Source organism: Fukomys damarensis, unplaced genomic scaffold (assembly GCF_012274545.1).
Source record: "Fukomys damarensis isolate Sample0158 unplaced genomic scaffold, DMR_v1.0_HiC HiC_scaffold_2, whole genome shotgun sequence".
NCBI classification, from domain to species: Eukaryota; Metazoa; Chordata; class Mammalia; order Rodentia; family Bathyergidae; genus Fukomys; species Fukomys damarensis.
Window position 1 is genome coordinate 44,229,175 of NW_022900914.1, and position 21,429 is coordinate 44,250,603.

Sequence of the window (21,429 nt, forward strand, 5' to 3'; positions counted from 1 at the left end):
CTTGAGACTGGAATCACCAGTCCCTTCTCTTCTCAGCTCAAACGAATGGACCTTACAGAGAAGTAACTTATCTGAAAAAGAAACCCTACAAATGCTGGCCCGGGAGCCTGAGATCCAGTGTCATTTGGAGAGGGAGGAGGGGAGCGGAGAATGGCCAGGAGACGCAACATTGAGGGAGATTCCTTGTCCTCTGCATCACTGTATTCCTCCCTCACTCTTCCTCGGAATAAAAACCCTCAGACACTTGAATGCACAGAGACAGAGATTTAAGGCAATGAAGCTCCTTCAGAGATAGCCTTGAATAAACCTCTTTCTTTCCATCAAATATTCTGTCTCCTTCCGAAAGCCCCACCTCTGATCATGCGAGGCCTTTGAAGGGGAGGGGACAGTCTAGATCTAAACTGTCATAACCAGCATGTGGGTCCCAGTGGCCCTTGGAAGGCTTTGCCTATCATGTGCTGAGCAGGCCTCAAGGCTGCCCATGGGGGCCTGACTCAATTAGTCTCTCCTGCCTTCCATATTGACCTGAGAGTTCTCCCCTCCCTGTGGACCAGCACCAGGCTTACCTGACTTTAGCCTCACCAGGCCTTGTACATAACAGCCAGCCCAAGGGACCCACCCTTCATAAGGGACCCTTTCCCCAAGCAGACATGGGCTGCACTAATTAACACAGCCCATTTTTTTCCTGGCTTTCCCAGGTTGATCTGAACCCCAAGGAGAGGAGAACCACAGGGCTCCTGTCTGCCCTGCTGGTTTCTAATGAGAGTCTCTGTAGGCCGAGGCTTGCAGTTGTTGCTGTGTTGACTCCTTTGCAAGTCAGGTATCCTTTGGTAATAAATCCCTTAGTCTCCAACGTGGGTAAGTACTCAGCACCCACCTGCGGTGGCATCATTGGGCATATCTGCCTTCCCTTCAGGAGTCTGCTGCCTGTATCTACATCCTCTTCACAATTCCGCACACCCCCATTCTGATGGCTTCTTTCCCGTACACTTGCTCTAAATGTCATTCTCTTGTCTTGACTGGGCTTATCTCCCCTTCACCATGGCCCTGTGGATTTGTGGGAGACTTTGTCTCCGGGCAGCTTATGCTTACCTAATCATATGTGATCAACAGACTTTCTACTGCCCGCCTGACAGCTTGCAGGTATGGGCCTGCAAAGGATGAACAGCTTGTCAAAGAACCTAAAGCTCGTGAAGAGCAGGCCAGAAATTGAGCTGAGCACAGGTACTGTGTGCCAAGGACAGACACTATCACTGCCTCATTAAATGCTCACTGCAAACCTCCAAGGTAACATATTTGTAGCCCTATTTTATGGATGAAGAACGTAAGGGGCCCGGGGATTTAGCTGAGCAGTTCGGTGGCCTGCCTTGCAAGAGCAAGGACCCGAGTTCGATCCCTGGTACAAAACAAACAAACAAAAAGAACGTAAGGCCCAAAAGGTTAAGGGGATTGTTCAAGGTCATCTCACTAGGACAGTGTGGAATCAGGATTTTCAACTCAGGCAGTCTGAACCCTTTGTCAGTACCAGTTGATTAAGCACACAGAGTTGGAGTGGCACAGCAAATCTAAAGTAGTCGTCACTGACTTCTGGGGAGCAGTGGACTCTGCCAGCTTTTGTTACCCTCCCAGAGACAATGCACACAAGGTGGAGGCATAGGCGGTGTGTCTGAGCTGTTTGCTAGGATGAGGTGTTGGGAAGAGACAGATGTCACAGGGCATAAGAAGGACGACTCCCCTCTCCCAAAGCGTGACCCAAGCACGGCTGTTGGCTCCTGAGAGACTGGTTTCCGGTGCCATCGCCTCCTCCCTCAGTTGCACTCATAACTCGGGGCTATTGCTGTTCTGCCTGCCGCTCCTCCCTGCCCACCCCCACCCCCACTCTCATAGCAGCATCCTGATGTCCCTTCAGGGGACAGGCACTGCCCCACTGCATGCAGTGTTAGTTGATAGTCAACCGAGGCACCCTCCTTTCCTGACAAGGGGTAAAGCATCTGACCCACACTAGCCAACCAGACCCAGGAGACCCGACCTGTGCAAGGAGGGGAGCCAGGCAGACACAAGTGATGCAGTGACTTAAGAGGCGCATGAGTGCCTATCTGTGACTCAGATCCCCGGAGGGGCCTTCCTTCTTTCTAGTCGAAGACCTGATTCTTGAGCTTTACCTCAATTACACAAGCTACCTGAGTTGGCTGGGTTTGCTGTTTCTGTTGTTATTGTTTTGTTTTATTTTTCTGTTGCTGGGGATCAAATCTAGGCCATCACACACACTACCACTGAGCTGCGTCTCCATCCCCTGAGGTGGCTTTTTAATAAGCCAAACTGAACTGCCTGTCCCAGGAGTCCCTTCCCTGTATGCAACCAACTGGTATGAAAGATTCTAGGAGATGTAGAGGGTGGATGTGAAGTCACAGCCTTTTTGGAGCTCACACAAGTCATTTATCTACTGCCTCATGTCAACAGAGACCATGGCCAGGCTTGCATTGGTTCTAACCTTTCCCAGCATCCTTTGTTAGCCTCTCTTGACTTCTGAGCCCAGTGTGTGTGTTTAGCGCTGTGATGAAGGAACCCAATGAAGGATACCACACCACCAAAGCCATACAACTGTTTCAGTCCATCCTCCTGGTCTCCAGCTGGTGGATCCCCACTTGTTCTTGCTCAGCTCCACTTTACATCTGACTCCCCTTCCTGTCTGCCCTGTGGACAGCAAGCTGTAATATCAGCCTGATGAAGAGAGCCTTGCAGAGACTGCTTCTCCCCCTCCCACAAAAGACCACATCCTGTAATAAACTCCTAGTGCTTTGCTTCCTTAGTGGATCTGTGTCTCTGGTTGAACTTTGATCGACACATTAGCACCCATCCTCCAAAGAGATTTGTCTTCACCATAAGTTATCTGGAGTCCATTGCTGTTCTTTGCAGGCCCACAAAAATCCCAAACCATACACACTGCATAAGGTAAGCGAAAGTATTTCCAAATCATAAAGCACTAATTACGTGCATGTTCCTGTTACTTTTGCTAGCATAGATTGTACAGCTGCAAAGATAAAGAAGTCTGAGATCAAACAGAGAGATTCAAATATGAATTCTGCCAGGTAGTGCAGTCAGACATCCATATCCATGGATTTCGCATCTGCAGATTCAACCAACTGCAAATAGTAAACATTCAGAGGGGAAGGAAGAGTACTGAACATGTACAGGCTTTTTGCTTGTCTTTATTCCCTAAATAATACAGTACAACTATTTATATAGTGTGTATATTTTGTTGGGTGTTACTAGTAATCTAAAGATGCTTTAAAGAATTTTGGAGCGTTTTATAGGTTATGTGCAAATACAACACCATTTTATATAAGGAACTCAAGCATCTATAGATTGTGACTGGGGTCTTGAACCAATGCCCAGTGGATACCAGTATGTCTTTGGATAAAGTTGCTCGCTCTTTCTGAGCAAATTTCCCCCCCCCATAAAAAGAAAAAAACAAAATAATCGAGGATCAGGAACCCATACACACAAGAAAAGCTCTCAGCTATTGGTAGCTTAGACATGAACCAAGTTTGTGTGCATCTCAAGGGGAAGCAGTACACAGTCTGGGGGGCCAGGGTCCCCAGATCATCAACACCACGCTTTGCCGGCTCTCAGTCCTCCACTCACCGGAAGCCCATCCTCACAGGCCATGTTAGTCACACCCAGATAAAAGGGGCGATGGCAAATGTAGTCCTAATTATGTGCTCCTGTTACTGAGGAAGGAAGGTTTCATGGGCACAGGAGACAACCTGCTGCGGAGACAGCACAAGGGCTGTTGGGAGGGGCGTGCTGGGCACTCTGTCCTTCCTCCCCTTTCACTGCTCCTGTGCTGTCTCCCTGCTCTCACCAGAATCCTCCCAGCAGCAACATTAACAGTAATAACATTTGTAATAGGATTTACATCCCTTAAGCCAAGGCAGTGAAACTGATGGGGGCGGGTGCACCTACCACTCCCCACCTGCACATAACGATCACCACGGGGTTTAGGGTTTGGGTTCCAGGGTGCCCGAGGATGATGGAAGATAGGTGGGCAGAGAGGGGAAGGGAAAGTGAGAACTGATTAAAACTCGATATGTATATGTACCATTTCCTCAGGATGGATGTAATTATCAGTATTGTAAACATACACTAATAAAAAAAGGGTTTGGATTCTAGAGTTGGACAAATCATAATTCTACTCCTAGAGCTCCTATTTACCAGTTATGGGACCTTGGGGAAATTTCTTAACCTCTTGAAATCTATTTCCTTGATGGAAGTGTCAACAATATTATTTACCTCAAAATTGTATAATGAGAATTCAAAAGTAAATGCAAGAAACACTTAGTAACTAATGCCTGACACATAATATGTGCTCAACAAATATTAGCAGCTTTTAGTACCATGGCTGTCAATTATCAGTATTGGTCAGCTTTCCATCATTATAATGAAATATTCAACACAAGCCACTTATGAAACAAAATAAAGTATAATTTGCCTCAAGTTCTGGAGAGCTGAGAGTCCACAATTGGGTAGCTCTGTTGGCTTGGGACTTTAGTGATGGCACAAGATGGCGGGAGCACTTGACAGAGCAAATGGCTCATATTTTAAGCTAGGAAGCAAAGAGGAGAAGAGACTGGGCTACTGCAGTCCCTCCTGAGGCCACAGCCCCAGTGACCAAAGGGCCTAGCATGAGGCCCTGCCTCTTAAACATCCACAGCACGTCCCAGTCTTGCTACCCTGGGAACCAAGCCTTTAACCCATGAGCCTTTGGGAGCTCCATCCAAACTACAGCACTCTCACTATGAATGTGAGCTCAACCAAGTCTCTCTAGAGACACACCACTGGCCTTTCTTCTATGTTTATCTTTGATGGTACTTTGAACTTCAACCTTAATAGTAGGAAAGAGAATGAGGCTCCTGTCATTTTTCTTATCTAAAGAAATTTTACTGAGCAGATTTGGAAAGTCCAGAGCAAGTCCTGATGTTATTTACTGGATTAGGGGTAACTGTGTCTACCATGGCTCCCCTGCTCACTTCTGTGTCTGTCTTTTAGGGCTTTTTAGCCTGTGATCTCTGAAAGGACTAGGCCTCCCCTGGCTGAGTAATCACAGGGTTTCCTTCTGCTCCATTGTTACTGAGCCCTGGTTCAAACTGCATGGGAGCCAGGCCAGTACTCAGTAGGGTTTCAAATGAGCAGACTGCAAGCACAGACTCCCTCTGAGTGCACCTGTTGTCTTTCACCAGATAAGGGGTGTGTGCAGCCTAGATCAAGTGTGTCTTCATCTACAGGGTGCTGAGAGCCAGAAGTCTGCTCCCATTCCGCCTTGGTGTTATTTGCTCGCCCTTATTAGCTCTGAAGTGTGTGTAGTTTGTGCACCTGTTCTCAGTTTCTGGCTGGTTAAATTGAGAGGTGCCCTGTCTTCCACAGGGAGGTGCAGGGGGAAAGCCGTGGACTCAGGGGTCAGAAAACTTAAGGCTGGATCTGTCTTAATGAAGCTCAGTCCAATTGGCTATGAAAGGCTGGGGTGTGATAAAGAACAAAGACTGAAGCTGAGGACCAGAAAGGGTGTCCTCAGCCTCCCATGTGAGGGAGCACCGCGAATCTCCTTCCAGCACGTTTTCTATTCTGAGTTGCATCCATGTGGGACAGGCAGAGGGCTCCTACTTACTAGCTTGGTGGTACAGAATTGGATTTTGAAAACGGGATCCCTAGTAAATCGGGATCAAGGTGAGGAGAAATGCTAGGGTACTTGCAGGAAGGTAAGTGATGGAATTAAGAAATCTCTGCTCTGAGAATATTTCATTAAAATCCGAATTTACAGAATAAATTGGTGGTGGAAGATGAAGACATGTACTATTTACTTTATTTTATTAAATTATTTTATTCCTCACTTTATAAAAATCCAAATATTTCTCTAGGAAGGAGACTCTCATGGTACTAAAAATAACAATGAATCGACACTAAAGCAATGAAACAACTTTTGGCAAATCTTTCCACCCACTGTGTAAAAGCAAGCATAGCCATACTATGCAGTGTTATCCAAAATGTTTTTCAATACACACATTTTGGGAATAATTTTCTATAATTTCTATAAGATAATATATCTCTCAGCGTCCAATTTGACTTGTGGGCCTCCTGGGAATTAAATATTGCAGCTTTTCCCAGTTGGTTTTGAAAGCCATAAATCCATCCCCTCCACCCCTGTGAAAGACTCGCAATACCCGCATATCCCACAAGGCGGCAGAGCACCCCCGGGTCTACGATTACAGCAAAGGCTTGGGATTCTGAGCTTGGCGCTGGGGCAGAGCCTGGCCCTCCCATGAGAGAAAAAGGCAGCGGAGGTCTCCAGAGGCAGATCTGAGAGGGCTTCTGCGTAATTGAGTCTCAAGTCTCCTGAACCCTCAGTATTTGCCAGGTGTTTTCTGGTTGTTCCCAGTAGAAAAAAGATTAAATTATTTTCTGTGTTGGACAGTCCTGAGACATTCACAGAAAATAATTCTTTTTCCTGCTTCAATACAAAATCATCAACAGAAGAGATTCTAGGAAGGTCAGAAGTGTACTGTTCACGTTTCCAGTTCCTTTCATGAGTTTAGGAAATACCTGAGGACAGGTGGTCCTTTCCTGTTTGCCATGCATCTTTGGCCTATCTCAAAATTGAAAAAAAAACTTAGGATGGGCAAAAACTTAGAAGTAAAAATAAATTTCCAAAAAAAGAAATTCAGAACAGAAGATCAAGTTTTTAGGGGGCATTTTCCTTTCCTATTTTCTTCCACTCCGCGTACATAACTGGTATTGAAAGTGATTCCCACGTGTCTGGTCTACACCAGCTGGTGGAGAGGCTCTGCGGGGAGTGTTGCTGCCACTTCTAGAGTCCAGCCTGAGACCCATGAATTGACCACACTCTAATATTTAGCCAGGAAGACTTTATGTGCCACTGCCTGGCCCACTGTGGCAGAGTCCATTTATGGTTCTAATATCCACTTCCCCATCTCCTCAGTACCAAAACCACTGGATGTTTGCTGACTGTATCACTACATGAATAGTCTGCTGTTCTTAGTCTAGTTATAAATATAAGACCATGTGATCAAATGATTTACCAGTAAGAAAAGAGAAGCAGCGTTCTTTACAGCAGCCAGGTGTCCTTTTTCTTACTTTCCTTACTTTCTTGATGGCTGAAATATAGGTGTGGTGACTGGTGCTGGAGCCACCACATCGAGAATGAACTGAAATAGACACGGTGAAATCATGCATCCTGGCTCCTTCTGGAACTAAGCCCCTGGCCATTGTAGAGCCACTACAGCAGCCTGAACCACTGCACAGAAATTCTAGGTTTTGACAAGACAAATATGTCTAGTTTTGGTGGTTTTCAATTGCAGCTGAAATTAATCCTAATCAAGAGATAACTTCAGAGAACAGGCCAGAGATAAGACACACTTTAGTGTTTTCTAATCATTCGTTTTGTCATTATTTCCTCTTTTGATCACTCACCAGCATTTACAGAATGTTGTCTGAAGGCACAGCTGAGTGGTCTGGTTTTAAGCTGTCTTAAGACTGGAGTTGCTCAGGATGCCACGCGCCAAGTTCAGTTGTTAAAGAATCTTTCATGGAAATTTCTCCAGCTCTACTGCCCGTGTAAAGACAGCTGTATTTGGCCACAGCCATAGCTGTAGCTAGTTCTAGGTTTCCCCTTAGAGCAAAAATTGTGTTTATTCTAAATCTCTCTTTATAATTTAAGGAAACAAAGTCAAAATCCTGTGGCTTCATTCATGCTTGATGTTTGATGCAAAATACACAAAAGCTGTAGACGCTGCTGCACTTGTGGCCCTGGCAGACGAGGACAGGCTGCCTCTGCTCCCTCTGGGTTTCCCTAGCTCATGTCGCTTCTCTCGTTCTGGGGTGGAACAGAGCAGTTTCTGTTCCCCTAGAACCCTACCCAGGGGCACAGATTCACAGAGCCCAGATCAAAGTTTTCAGGTTGCCACCTGTTCACCCTAGACCTGCATGGAAGATGGAGCAGGCAATGTGCAATGGTCGAATAATTTCTTGTCACTTCTCACAGCATTCGGGGGCACTGGGTGCTGGGGTGGGGGTACAGTATTGGAGACTGAACCCAGAGCTTTCACAGGGAGATACATCCCCAACCCTTTATTTACTCATCTATTTATAATCTTGAGACAGGGTCTCAATAAATTGCTAAACTGCCCGCTTTGGTGTTGAATTTGCAATATCCTTGCCTCAGCCTCCCAGATTGCTGGGATTACAAGCATGCACCACCACGCCCGGTATACCCCCCATCTTACTGGGACTGCTGGGTATGGAGTACTTGAGGAGAGAGTTCTGAGCAGTTGGACCCCATCAAGAATAATGGGGCAGGGTTGTACCACACAATAAGGGTAGCTAGATAACCAGGTTTGGGCCTTCGTGGGTGAAAATAACCAAGCAGTCTCTTTAAAACATAGCTAAGAACACCCATTCATGATAAAAACTCTGCAAAAAATTGGAATAGATGGTCTATATCTCAACAAAAGCTATCTATGAAAAACCAACAGCCAACATCATATTAAATGGCCAAAAACTGAAAACCTTTACATTAAAATCAGGAACAAGGATGCCCACTATCACCACTCTTCTTTGATATAGTTCTGAAATCATTAGCCATAGCAATTAAACAAGAGAAAGAAATTAAAGCAATAAAGATAGAAGTTAAACTGTCATCATTTGCTGACGATATGATACTCTACATTGAAGACCCAAAAACCTCCACCAAAAGACTCCTAGACTTAATCGACACTTTTAGCAGAGTAGCTGGATATAAGGTCAACACCCAAAAATCAATAGCCTTCTTGTACACAAATAACAGACTCACTGAGAGAGAAATTAGGGAAACAATTCCTTTCACAATAGCACCCAAAAAAATGAAGCATCTAGGAATTGATCTAACAAAAGAAGCAAAAGACCTCTACACTGAAAACTACAGCACTATGAAAAAAGACCGAAGAGGATATAAGAAATTGGAAAGATATCCACTGCTCCTGGGTAGGAAGAATTAACATAGTGAAAATGGCCACACTACCAAAACTGCTATACAGATTCAATGCAATCCCAATTGAAATTCCAACAGTATATTTCACAGAGCTAGAAAAATGAATCCAAAAATTCATTTGGAACCATAAGAGACCTAGAATAGCAAAAGCCATCCTAGGCAACAGAGACATGGCAATGGGTATAACAATTCCCAATTTGCAACTATACTACAAAGACACTGTGATAAAAACATAATGGTACTGGCAAAGAGACCTAAGGATCAGTGGAACAGATTGGAAGACACAAAAACAACTCCAAATATACTCAGCTACCTCATTTTGACAAAGGAGCTGACTGTCCCCACTGAAGGAAAGTTAGCCTCTTTAATAAATGGTGTCAGAAAAACTGGATCTCAACCTGCCAGAGATTAAAACTAGACCCTTATCTTTCACCATGCACTAAATTAAATCCAAGTGGATTAAAGATCTAAATATTAAAACAGAAACCCTAAACTTGCTGAAAGATAAGTTAGGCAGAACTCTTGAAGACACTGGCACAGGAAAAGACTTTATGAACAAATCCTCAGTAGCACGGGAACTAGCAGAAAGAATCAACAACTGGGATCTCATCTTATTAAAAAGCTTCTGCACTGCAAAAGAAACCATCACTAAGAGACAACCTACAATGTGGGAAAAAATTTTTACAAGCTGCTCCTCAAAGGACTACTATCTAGAATATATAAAGAACTCAAAACAATCATCCCCTCCCCAAATATAAAGACCCGATTCAAAAACTGGCCTCTGAAATGAACAGACATTTATCAGACAAAGAAATAAAAGCAGCAAGTAAATATATGAAAAAATGTTCCACATCACTGGTCATTTGAGAGATGCAGATGAAAACAACACTGAGATTCCACCTCACCCCACAAAGAATGGCTGCTATCAAGAAATCAACCAATAACAAATGTTGGTGGGGTTGTGGGGAGAAAGGAACCCTTCTCCATTGTTGGTGGGAGTGCGGACTGGTGCAACCACTATGGAAATCAATATGGAGATACCTCAAAGAGCTGGGACTAGAGGTTACTTTTGACCCAGCCATCTCTCTGCTGGGTATCTTTCCAAAAGAATTAAAAGAATCATACCACAGTGATATATGTACACCTATGTTTATAGTGGCACAGTTTGTAATAGCTAAAACATGGAAACAGCCCATTTGCCCACCAGTTGGAAACTGGATAAAGAAGATGTGGTTTTTCTATAAAATGGAATATTACCCAGCCATAAAGAACGAGAAAATAGATTCATTCACAGGAAAATGGATACATATTGATGATATACTCCTAAGTGAAATAAGTAAGTCACACATGTGTAAATACCGAATAATTTCTCTGGTGTGAAAAGCTGTAATAGTGCATAAGATCCTAATGAGATAATTGACCATGTGAAATAGGAAGAAAACTGGGCTAAAGGTGTAGGGAAAAAGGGAAGGGTAGAGGAAAGGTAATAAGGGAAAAGAAAAAAATATGAGACAATGAAAATATGGAAATAAAGTGTTTGTAGATGAGGAGGGGAGGAGGGGGTGAAGGGAGGACAGTGACAAGGGAGAAAAAATGAGAACCAAGACCTGTCATGTAAAGGTACAAGATCCCAATAATGAATGTAACTGTACTGCATGCCTAAAATGTACCAATAATCTCAATTAAAAAAAAAAACATAGCTAAAAGCCAACTTCCCACTTGTATTTAAACTGCCCATTCCTCCTGACTGCAGATTGTAATAAAGTTGCACAAGGTAGTTTTATATCCAAAGCTTACATACTTTACTTGGGGGATGCTTAGTGAACAAAGGGGTAAAAAAATTGTTTACAAAGCAGCAATTGTCCAGAAGGTCCAAGAACCCACAATATTTTACAGCTACAGATAGCAAAGGCTATAAATTAGTGCTACAGGCAAATGGAAACAAACTTGCACTAAAAATCTACACAATACCCTAGGAGCCTCTCTATTGGCAGCCTGAGTGTCTAATTCCACTCACAGGAAGCCTTCAGAAACACTATACAGCGCTTCAGACAAGTTGACACGAACGCAAGTGTGCACCTAACAAACCTAAGCAGTTTGGTATCTAGCGAGCCCATCACTCATGACATACACATTTTGGTTCCTGTGGCACTTTGCTTTATCCAGTCTAATGCGGAAGAACCTCATCGTTTGTTGGGATAATGAAAACACAAAGCCAAGGATAGGAGTGAAGGGGCTGTCTATTGACTTCTAGTCTGAGAAGTTGGCTGACCTCCAACCTGAAGCGTTCTCTAGACTTGGCGTAAGGCCTACCTCACCTGCCTGTAGTTGGTAGTGGCTCCTACTAGAGTGTGATAGCTTGCAAGCCTCAGGAAAAGTGAGTGTTGTGATTGATTAGTCATATATGCCACAGATTAGGGGCAGGGAAGGATGGGGAGCGGAGCCAGACGGTGAGAAGCATTCCAAGTAATGTACTTTATCAGTTCTAACAAGCACGAATTGGGAGGCATCACATCATCACTATTCTAGACTGTATTTGCAAAAGATAGTCAGAGCACTTTAAGGTTCAAATGCTGTCCTGAATTGAAGCAAGACTTCAAGTACAATTTATGCACTATGTTACGGTTTATATCTAGATGTCCCCCTAAAGCCTGTTGCAGGCAACCACAGGAAGGACCTCTGGAAGGTGACTGTATTATAGAGAAGATATAGCTGGTTTGATGCTAGGAGGTGGAGTCTGGTCAGAAGAGATGGGTCACTGGGGGTGTGGCCTGGGTTTCTGTCCTCCCAGGCTCCTCCCTTGATGTTCTCTCCTTCCAGTAAGGCCATGAGCCGATCTCCTCCTCAATGCCCCTCTGCTGTGCTGTCCTGCCTTGGAGCCAATCCACTGTGGACTGAATCCTCTACACTGTGGGCTAAAATAAACCTTTCCTCCTTTAAAATGTGGGTGTCAGGTATTAACTCTCAGTGGCAAAAAAGTGACTAGGGCATCTTCTCTCCTTGAACTTTAGAAATGGAGAGGGTTTCAATTGCTTCAAATAATATTTAGCGAAATGGTGCAAAGTGCATTATAAAGCCGAGACATGGAAAATGACACATGGTAGCTTCTGCCCAGCCTTTTCCCAAGGTGCTCACCCTTGGAATCCAGTCACTATGCTTGAGGAAGTGAGGCACCTGGAGCTGACCAAGGTACTGCTGCCAGCCAGCCCCACCCTGTAAGACCCGTGAAGAGCCATCTTGGAAGCCGAACCAATGGCTCTGCCTGCCTAACGCTGCCTGGAGCATAAATGAGCCTCCCCGGAGATCCCTGTCCTCTCCCCGGAGAGCTCCCTAAGCAGCATAAATGAGTGTTGTTATAAGACAGAAGTTCTGCAGTGGTTCGTCACACAGTAAGAAACAACCAAAATAATCAAGGTCAGCCAAGCAGTGGCCATGACAATTGTCACAGCCTGTCTGTGCACCAAAACTTGCAGAATACACATTAATTCACTGAAAGAAACCCCCATAGTGAAGTAATAGAAATGCCTCATCACCAATACTTTTTACATATAGAGGATAACAGTGTAAGAAAAAATGAACCAAGGTGATTTAGAAGAAAAAAACGAAAAGATAAAATTTTAAATGTGATTTAGGATCAGACTCCAAATATAAAGATATATGAGGTATACCATATAAAATTAATTTTGTATCTATTTTCTTTTTGAAGAGCATACAACAGCCAGGTAGGGTGGCACACACCTGCAATCCCAGCACTCTGGGAGGCTGAACCAGGAAGACTGCAAGTTTGACCCCAGACTGGGCAAATCTAGACTTAGCAAGACTCTGTCTCAACATAAAAAAATAAAAGGCTGGGGATATAGCTTAGTGTGAAGGCCCGGGGTTTGATTCCCAGTACAGCAGAAAGAAAAAAGAAAAAAAAAAAAAAAAAAAAAAAAAAGAGAATAAAACAATGAAATGATGATGAAAAAATCATGATAAAAAAGTTACATCTAAACATATTTCGCCGGGGATTTAGCTCATTGGTTCAGTGGCCTGCCTTGCAAGCACAAGGACCCGAGTTCAATCCCCAGTAACAAAAAAACAACAAAAAAAACCCATATAAACATATTTCTAAAAACATCCAGGGGCTGGAGGTGTAGCTCAGAGGTTATGTGCTTAGCATACATGAGGTCTAGAGTTCCATCCTAAGTACATACACACACAAAAATTGAGATAAACATTAAGTGATAAAGGTTCCACTGGGAACTAAAAATTAATTTTCTGCACTTAACAGTTCAAACAAATGGACTCTCCATTAACTCCTGAAATCACACAAGTTTTATATACTACAGATGTTTTAGGTGGCTCAGTCGTCTTCAGTGGAGGTGAGGGACAGTAAACTTAATGAAAGCCTAAGAGTAGAGATCTCCAAAGCACAGCTAAAGGCATCGGCCAAGGCTTAGGCCATAATAAAGAAACAAGGGAAACTAAGAGGTTCTTCAGCACCTATAAAGCAAAAAGGAAATGATGGTGTTCACTTTATTACAACTGTTAATTAACAAAATCAAAGTTTCCATACTTAAAAATAAGTTTATTTATAAAATATATTTTAAGGTTAGACAAAAAAAAATAAGGCTACAAAATCCCACAATCTTCTACATCTCATCATCATTTACTACAGTCAACAACCGTTTCACCAATTCAACTCCTGTATTTTAGTTGGGTTTTTTTTTGCGGGGGGGACCAGGGATCGAACTCAGGACCTTGTGCTAGTGATGCAGGTGGCAGAACCACTGGGCTAAATCCCCAGCCCAACTCCTGTATTTTAAGTACAAAAGATTTCTTTCTAAATCATGGTATTTCTTTTTGAGTTATACCGCTTAAAAATTACATAAATCCAGTCTGACAGTGCCATTTTTGTACTTTATAAAATAATTATCTGAACAGAAACTTACACTGAAATCTCTCAAAATGTTTTAATGAAGGTTGACAGTTTTTCTAAGGCAAACTAAATAAAAAGAAGTGATTTCAACCACAACATTACAAACACTAAAATGCAACATTAGTGTAAAGATAAAATTTGGAACTCTGGGGATAGAGAACAAATTTAAAATGTTTAAATATCAAGAACTATGTACTTTGGCTTATTTTATTGTATGTATATATGTATGTATGTATGTATGTATATATGTATGTATGCATGCGTTTTGATACAGGGTCTCACTGAGTTGTCCAGCCTGTTTTCAAACTTGTGGGATCCTCCATCCTGTCTCCTGAAGAGCTGGAACTACAGGTCTACACCACTACATCTGGCTCCTGACTTTGTATTTAAAATGGAGGGTAGAGGAAAACAGCTGGTCCTAGAGACATGGTCTCATCATACACAGCAGCAGGCTATGTCCAGTCAGGTCACCAAACATAACCTGGAGAAAGACTGGCCTCGAGGTTTATGTCTGGGGCCTTTGTTCATCAAAATCTAACTTCGTTCAATGAAGGTCACAGGACCCCAAAATATATCCTAAATTCTGTAAGTGTCCCTCTGGAAATTTTCAAGTCCAAAGTCTTCAGGTCAAATTGTCTGGAGTTTGGTAACAATCAGCACTCTCACCATCTGGTCAAATGAAGTACAGACGCAAAGCCCCCTTTTGTCCGGACTCCAGTCCAAGCTTGAAATGGGCTGGGTAGACAGAGTAACATTCTGCAGAAGACTGACAGAACCTGCAACTCCCATCTCCACTCCCTCGGGATCTTTCTTTGACCTCTGAATAGGGTACTCACTGAAAACAAGAACAAAGTGGTAAGAGGAGAAAGATCAGCACTCACCATTTTATTTTTATACATAAACTTCAATGACTTTTTCTCAGTTGACTATTTGCACTAATATATAAAGAATCTTTTCCATATGGAGTTGTATGCAAATAAACAGATGGCATTTCAAACTCAGCCCTATTCCCAAAACATTTCATAAGAAAGGTTACCTCTACTGAAAACTTCTAATCTCTGATCAGCATTTGCCTGTATTTCTCTTTTAATATCAAAGTCCTAGGTTGACGCAGCATTCTTTAACAACAAAGTGACTTGGGACTTTCAGTAATCTTTGATTGTAATTCTCTAGGTTTGGACTGCCGGACACAAAATGCAAACAGCATGTGCAAAGGCAAAGGTAACATTCACAGAAGCCAATCTCAGTACACTGAGGATGAGAGCAGACCCCACTCTGTCGGGACACTGTGCTCCATCACACAGATGCAGGCTTAGGACACTGCCTGTGTCATTTCCCTAGGAAGGCCTGCTAGGCAGGGATTTCTGACCCTAAACATCACTGCTGCAATGAAGGTAAAAGCAATTCCAAGAATATTTGATTTTTTTTAGGATGAAAAAGATAAAGTAAGAAAAGCTAATGTTTACTTAATAACTAAGTATTATTTGGTCTAGTTGTGGGGGCTGCCTTATGGAAATGTGTTCCAATAAAATGGAATACTCATCCACAAAAGGCTTTTCAGAGCCTTTTTGGTATCATATAGCATTACCTTTAGTGCATAAACACTTTTTTTAAAAAAGGCCAAGCTTTAAAAAGCATGAAGCTGATCAGACACAGAGCAGAAATGAAGAAGCTATAACTAGAAAACCCATTCTCTCCGCCTCTCAGATCTTACAAATTATTTTAATTAAAAGAAATAAAACACGCCAATTTGAATAAATGGTTTAAACAGATTTTTTTTCACCTCTTGGCAAACAATGCAGTTTTTTAGTATTTGTTTTTTCTCATTGAGTTTATTGGTACATTTTAGGTATACAGTACAGTTACATTCATTATTGGGATCCTGTACCTTTACATGACAGGTCTTGGTTCTTATTTTTCCCCTTACCCCTGCTCTACCTTTACCCCCTCCTCTCCCCATTTACAAACACTTTATTTCCATTTTTCATTTTCTCATATTTTTCTTTTCCCTTATTAGCTTTCCCCTACCCTTCCCACTATTTCACATTTTCTTCCTATTTCACATTGTCAATTATCTCATTAGGATCTTATGTGCTATTATTGTTTTTCACACCAGAGAAATTATTCAGTTTTTTCTTGTGTGACGTATTTATTTCACTTAGGAGTATATCCTCAATATGTATCCATTTTCCTATGAATGAATCTAATTTCTCATTCTTTATGGCTGAGTAGTATTCCATTTTAAGTATTTTAGTACTTAAAAGATAGCATTTGTTTGAAACTTTCCATGTTATCTCTTAAAATTTTAAAAGTTCGTGTTTCAAATACTCCAAAAAAAGAAGAAAAAATCAACAACATGACAGTGGCCATTCAGTCAAAAAGTAAATTCTGAATAAATAGATGAATTCCTCTAGGAATTCTTTTTTTTTTTTTTTTTTTTTCCCCAGTACTGGGGATCAAATGAACTCAGGACCTTGTGAGGCAGGAGTGGTGCCACTGAGCTAAATCCCCAGCCCCTAGGAATTCTTAAGTGCTCAGTAAACATTTACAACTTAATTGCCCTTCTATCAAGCAAGACTGGCAAGTGAGAATCAAGCTAAATAGCATTTTACTTAAAGCAATTCTCTTTTGCTAATAGAAAACTTGACAGCAAAGCTTCAAACCAACTTAAAGATTAGACTAGTCATCTGTCATAGTAAGGATTAAAGTTCAAATTGAAATAAACTTTCAACTTCTAATGATATACAGACCCAGCTTCACTGATATAACTACATTCGTTATGGTACAAAATTCTCCCTGCAAATGTGTCCATGTGTGGATTATAAATAAAACTGGTTCTCTGAGGGCCCCTGGGATTCACAGAGTACAGCTCATGGTTACACATAAGCAGAAAGCAAACTCAGTAGTGTTTGTTCTTCTTGGAAACCAATCAGAAGACTGGGGCTCTGATTTTTGATTCAGTCATAATAATACAATCTCAATTTAGGCCAGTGAATTATCAGGATCTAAAACTAAGAAATCCAATCTTTTCCTTACATTCTAGAGGCAGTGTTCTAATGGAGTGTAAAACAGTATGTAACAAAAGTCTTAGGTCAAATTTTACATACTTAAAACCTAGCAAAATCTATGATTTCAAATCTATGGGAAAAACTCACTGTGTGCTCTCCTGACAAACAGAAGACACAACTATAACGAAAAACTATATTTAATATGTCAAAAGAAGGCCAATATTTATTAAGTATAAAGTAACTATATTTTAAAAACATGCTTAGAAAACAACAGTTACGTAACACCATGACAGTTAAAAATCATATCAAAATGAACTAAGTCAAAGGAGGAGAAAGACAAAAAAGTTCAATGTAATTCTACTTTACTCCCACAAGTAACTAAAAAGGAGCAGTGTGCACTGGGAAAGACTTACTACTTCCAGAGATGAAGGCTGCCAGCACCTCCAGCTGTCAGAAAGAGTTCTCTGTTCTGTGGCAAGTGTCGGACTTGCCACACAGTGGATTTATGAGCCTAAACAGGAGGAAAGGCACACAACTGGTTTATACGCTGTGTGGTACCCTGGAAGAGAAGCTTACACAGAATTCTCAATGCCATAACTTTAGCTGTCAGAAAAGGAACTGAGGGTGTTTCTAGCATATCCCTTTATAATGGTTACAAAGACTTATAGAAGAGCATCAGAAATTAGAAAAAGCATCACTTTTCTCTACTGCTTTAGAGGATAAAGTTCTTCTGGATTAAAACAAACAAGAAAGACATTAGATCAAAAAGTCCATTTAAGTTTATGGAACCACAGAAATTATTAAAATAGATTGTATAGATTTAAATCTCTCTAGTACATTCTGAGAGGGGGAAACTCTCAAAATACAAAAATATATACATCTTTCTAAGGAAAAAAAAAGTACAGACTGATTTTTTAAACAGGTTTTAGTTTTTAGAACTGGTTTAGATCCCCAGTAAAAATGATGGAAAGTACAGAGTTATAGTTTATAGAATACATTTTAACTTAATAGCTCTGAGAGCCTTAACTTCAACTTATTGCCTCCTGACTTGTCCAGTCTTCAAAATGCCAATCATAAGGATTTATAGATCGTGTTTATGGTCTTAACAAGATAAGGCTCTTCCCAGTCATATTAAACACAAAGATTTTTAAATGGCAACTGGAAGAAGGTTAACAGTTTGTTAGCACCTCAGCAACAGCCAGTAAATCATCCTGGCCTGCCTTTTTGGCCGTGTGGGACCTGTGGAGTAAGATGGGGTGAGGGGGAGAGCAGAGGGGAACACAATTCCCTCTGCTTTGGAGAAGCAGTGAAGCTGGTTGACTCCATCTAGGCCCTGCTTTTACACCTTACAGTTGAGTGAGTAATTAGTCTTGACTTCAGCTTTTAATGGTCTTTTGAGAGCACCAATTACGAGATAAATGCACACATCTCAAAATACACATTTTACATTTGCTGAGTCCCCAAGAGATTAAGTTCAAGCTACCAAGACGTTTTCATTTGTTTTGTAGCTTAAACTTTTTTTTTTTGTAGGAGTTGAGAAAAACATAAAAAGTAAGGCGATAAGGGAGAACATAGCCTCTTAAAATATACCAGAGACATTTATTTGGCAGACTCAGCAATTACTGACTTAACTAAGTAGTAGGAAACAAATTTTGAAGAGGACACTATTGTTTGCACATAAAGAATGTTTTATGAATTGTATACAAAACAATTTAGTGAACTGTATACAAAACAAGTGTTGTTTGTTGTGCATAGGTACTTAATATATTCTGAAATGACAAAGGCAAAACAAATTATAATTTGTAGCTACTTTGTTAAGAAGTGAGATCATCCAGCAGAAGTAATAAGGTATAGACGATAATAATTACTGTAACCATAGGAGGAGACAAATAGAGAGGTTTGAGAAATCCTACAGAATTGACAGTGGGGAGGGTGGAGAGGTAATGATTTCTTATTTCATAAAGAACATATACATTTTAATCTCATGGAAGCTCCCAGTCTATAACTGGTTTTTTGTTTTATAATCAAGAAAGCTCAGTCACATTTCCAATCCATATCTTGGCAAGTGCTAGGATGTGTCAGCATGAATTTTATGTAATCCCTTTATTAGAGGTATTTTCTTCTTCTTTAGCAGAATTTCCCCCGCAATTTGCTTCCTTCGTCTATTTTATAATGCTAGAATACCCTTTCTTCGTCTATTTTTATATTGCCAGAACACCATGTCTTCCTCTAAGTTACTGCAAAAGCAAGGCAAAATATTATAACAATAAAATATTGTGAATGCCTAATCAGTAATTTTTAATTTCATTTAACGTAGCCACCTAGAATATAAAAATAAAATAAATGAAATGACATAATGGATATGTTGATATATTCTGAAAGTGTGCAATTAGGTTATATTTTTTAAAACATTATATATTTATTGGAAAATATCAGGCTAGGTTTTGTTGATCTAATTCCTAACATCAGTTAGGTTACTTGTGATGTTCCTAAATCACAAAATAAGATTCCCAGCTAACTGAGATCTTTATCATAATCAAGGAACCTAAATTGATAAAACTTTGGGAAAGTATTCTTTGCATAAAAAAAACTTGTCAAGATCCCACAAGAATTGAACAAAAATAGCTCTTTTCACATAAAGACCTGGAGGAACCTTGGTGACTAATTCTATTTATTAGTCTAAAACAAGCTATCATTTCTCTGCATAGAAATACATTTCCCTCATATTTACCTTTTCTGAAACAGAGGCAAAACCTTTGGTAGGATGTTGTGTTCTCATGTCAAAAACATGAAACTTTCCTTCCAAAGACGTAGCTACTAACTTATTCATACTTATGTCTTTTCTGTCAAACTCCAAGCTACATACCTGAAAATGCAGAAAATATGTTATTGATAAGCTCATTGTTATTATTCAGGAGGCTCTTTTAAACTAGGTAAAACAGATTTAAAATGATAAGATCATGTAAAGGCACTTAAATAATCATTTTATCTTTTGAATCAATACATTAAGTACTTTTACTCTAAATGAAAAATCCTTGCCAGGCATGATGGTGCACGCCTGTAATCCCAGCACTTTGGGAAGCTGAGCAGGAGGACTGCACGTTCGAGCCAGCCTGGGCAACTCAGCAGGACAGTTTCAAAATAAAAAATTAAAAGAGGGCTGGGGATACAGATCAGTGTGAAGGCCCTGAGTTCAATTCCCAGTAGTGCATAAATAAATATCTGCTAACAGGATCAACAAAACCATCTTCATTTCTCATGCTCAGTGGAAGTATCTAGAAAACGAAGATGTGAGTCTTTACATTATTTTACACAGTTAAGTCAAGGCCACCTTTAGAAAATAGGAGGGAGGGCTGGGGATTTAGCTCAGTGGTTCTGCTGCCTGCCTCTCAAGTGCAAGGTCCCAAATTGAATCCCTGTTACCAAAAAAAAAAAAGAAAATAGGAGGGAAATAAGTTCCTCAGTAAAGGTGTATAATCCCAGAGCACATGGAGAGGCTGCTGCTACTTTAAGGCTTTCTGATATCAGCAGAAAAGAGGCCTCTTACTGGCTCATTTTATTGTCACACTGCATAGCCCACAGGGTCCAAAGGACCTCTGGGACTGGGGGTTCCCCAGAATCACACACCATATCTTCAGTGTGTGTTCACCTTCTGAAGAAAAGACACATGACTGTCATGAAGTCCTCAAAGGTGTTTGAACCCAAAAATGTTAAGAAGCACTAGCAGATGGCTGACTGAGATGGGTTACCAGAGGTGCTTTTCAAACTTTGCAGTAGTTTGAGGTGAAGGAAAACCTGCTCAGAGAGATTAAACAGCTGTAGAATGTACATTACCCCATTTTTTATGTTTGTTTCCCACCGCAATGACATATTTCTGAGATCAAACAGTTTGATATCCCCATTATCATAGCCAGCACAAACGACACGTTCTTCTTGATTATAAGCATTGCCTGGAAATCAAGATACAATAGTTTAGGCCTATAAATGCTAATCCGAAGGCTCTAAAAAATGTAATGAAACTTCACGTATAACTTATGCCAAGTCTAATTTTAAAAACCACATCAGGTACAATCCCATTCTACCCTGATAGGAAATCAAGATTATTAATTTGGTGCTTAATTTTTTAAAAAGGCTTATTTGAGCTGAGCTCAGTGGTGCATACCTGTAATCCCAGCTACGTAGGAGGCTGAGGCAGGGGGATCACCAGCTCAAGGCCAGCCTGGCAACTTAGGAAGACTTTGTCTCAAAATAAAATTTAAATAGGGCTGGGGACATAGCTCACTGGTACAGCACCCAGGTATCGGGGGAAAAAAAAAAGTTCACTCACTGAAATTCTGTATTCAAGGGGTACACTATAGTGTTTACTAGACAGATTCTAAGTTAAAAGAAAATGCTAGGGCCAGGGATCTGTCTCAGTGGTTCTGCCACCTGCCTTGCAAGCGCCAAGGGCCTGAGTTCAA

General features: G+C 41.1%; 1 protein-coding gene across 2 annotated transcripts in view; it reads right to left on the bottom strand.

The window, feature by feature from the left end:
• Window positions 1-13,620: 13,620 nt before the first annotated feature.
• The window catches only part of Wdr92 (WD repeat domain 92), a 30,411-nt gene continuing 22,602 nt past the window's right edge, over window positions 13,621-21,429 (bottom strand). Inside the window, exons 5-8 of one of the 2 annotated variants that reach the window (XM_033764431.1) lie at window positions 20,804-20,919; window positions 19,701-19,835; window positions 17,383-17,480; window positions 13,621-14,796 (exon numbers count right to left, since the gene is read on the bottom strand). In XM_033764431.1, the coding sequence (XP_033620322.1) occupies window positions 14,589-14,796; window positions 17,383-17,480; window positions 19,701-19,835; window positions 20,804-20,919 (557 nt within the window). In that variant the 3' untranslated portion in view covers window positions 13,621-14,588. The remainder of the gene's footprint in view (window positions 14,797-17,382; window positions 17,481-19,700; window positions 19,836-20,803; window positions 20,920-21,429) is intronic. The other variant, XM_010609713.3, reaches the window with a different exon arrangement.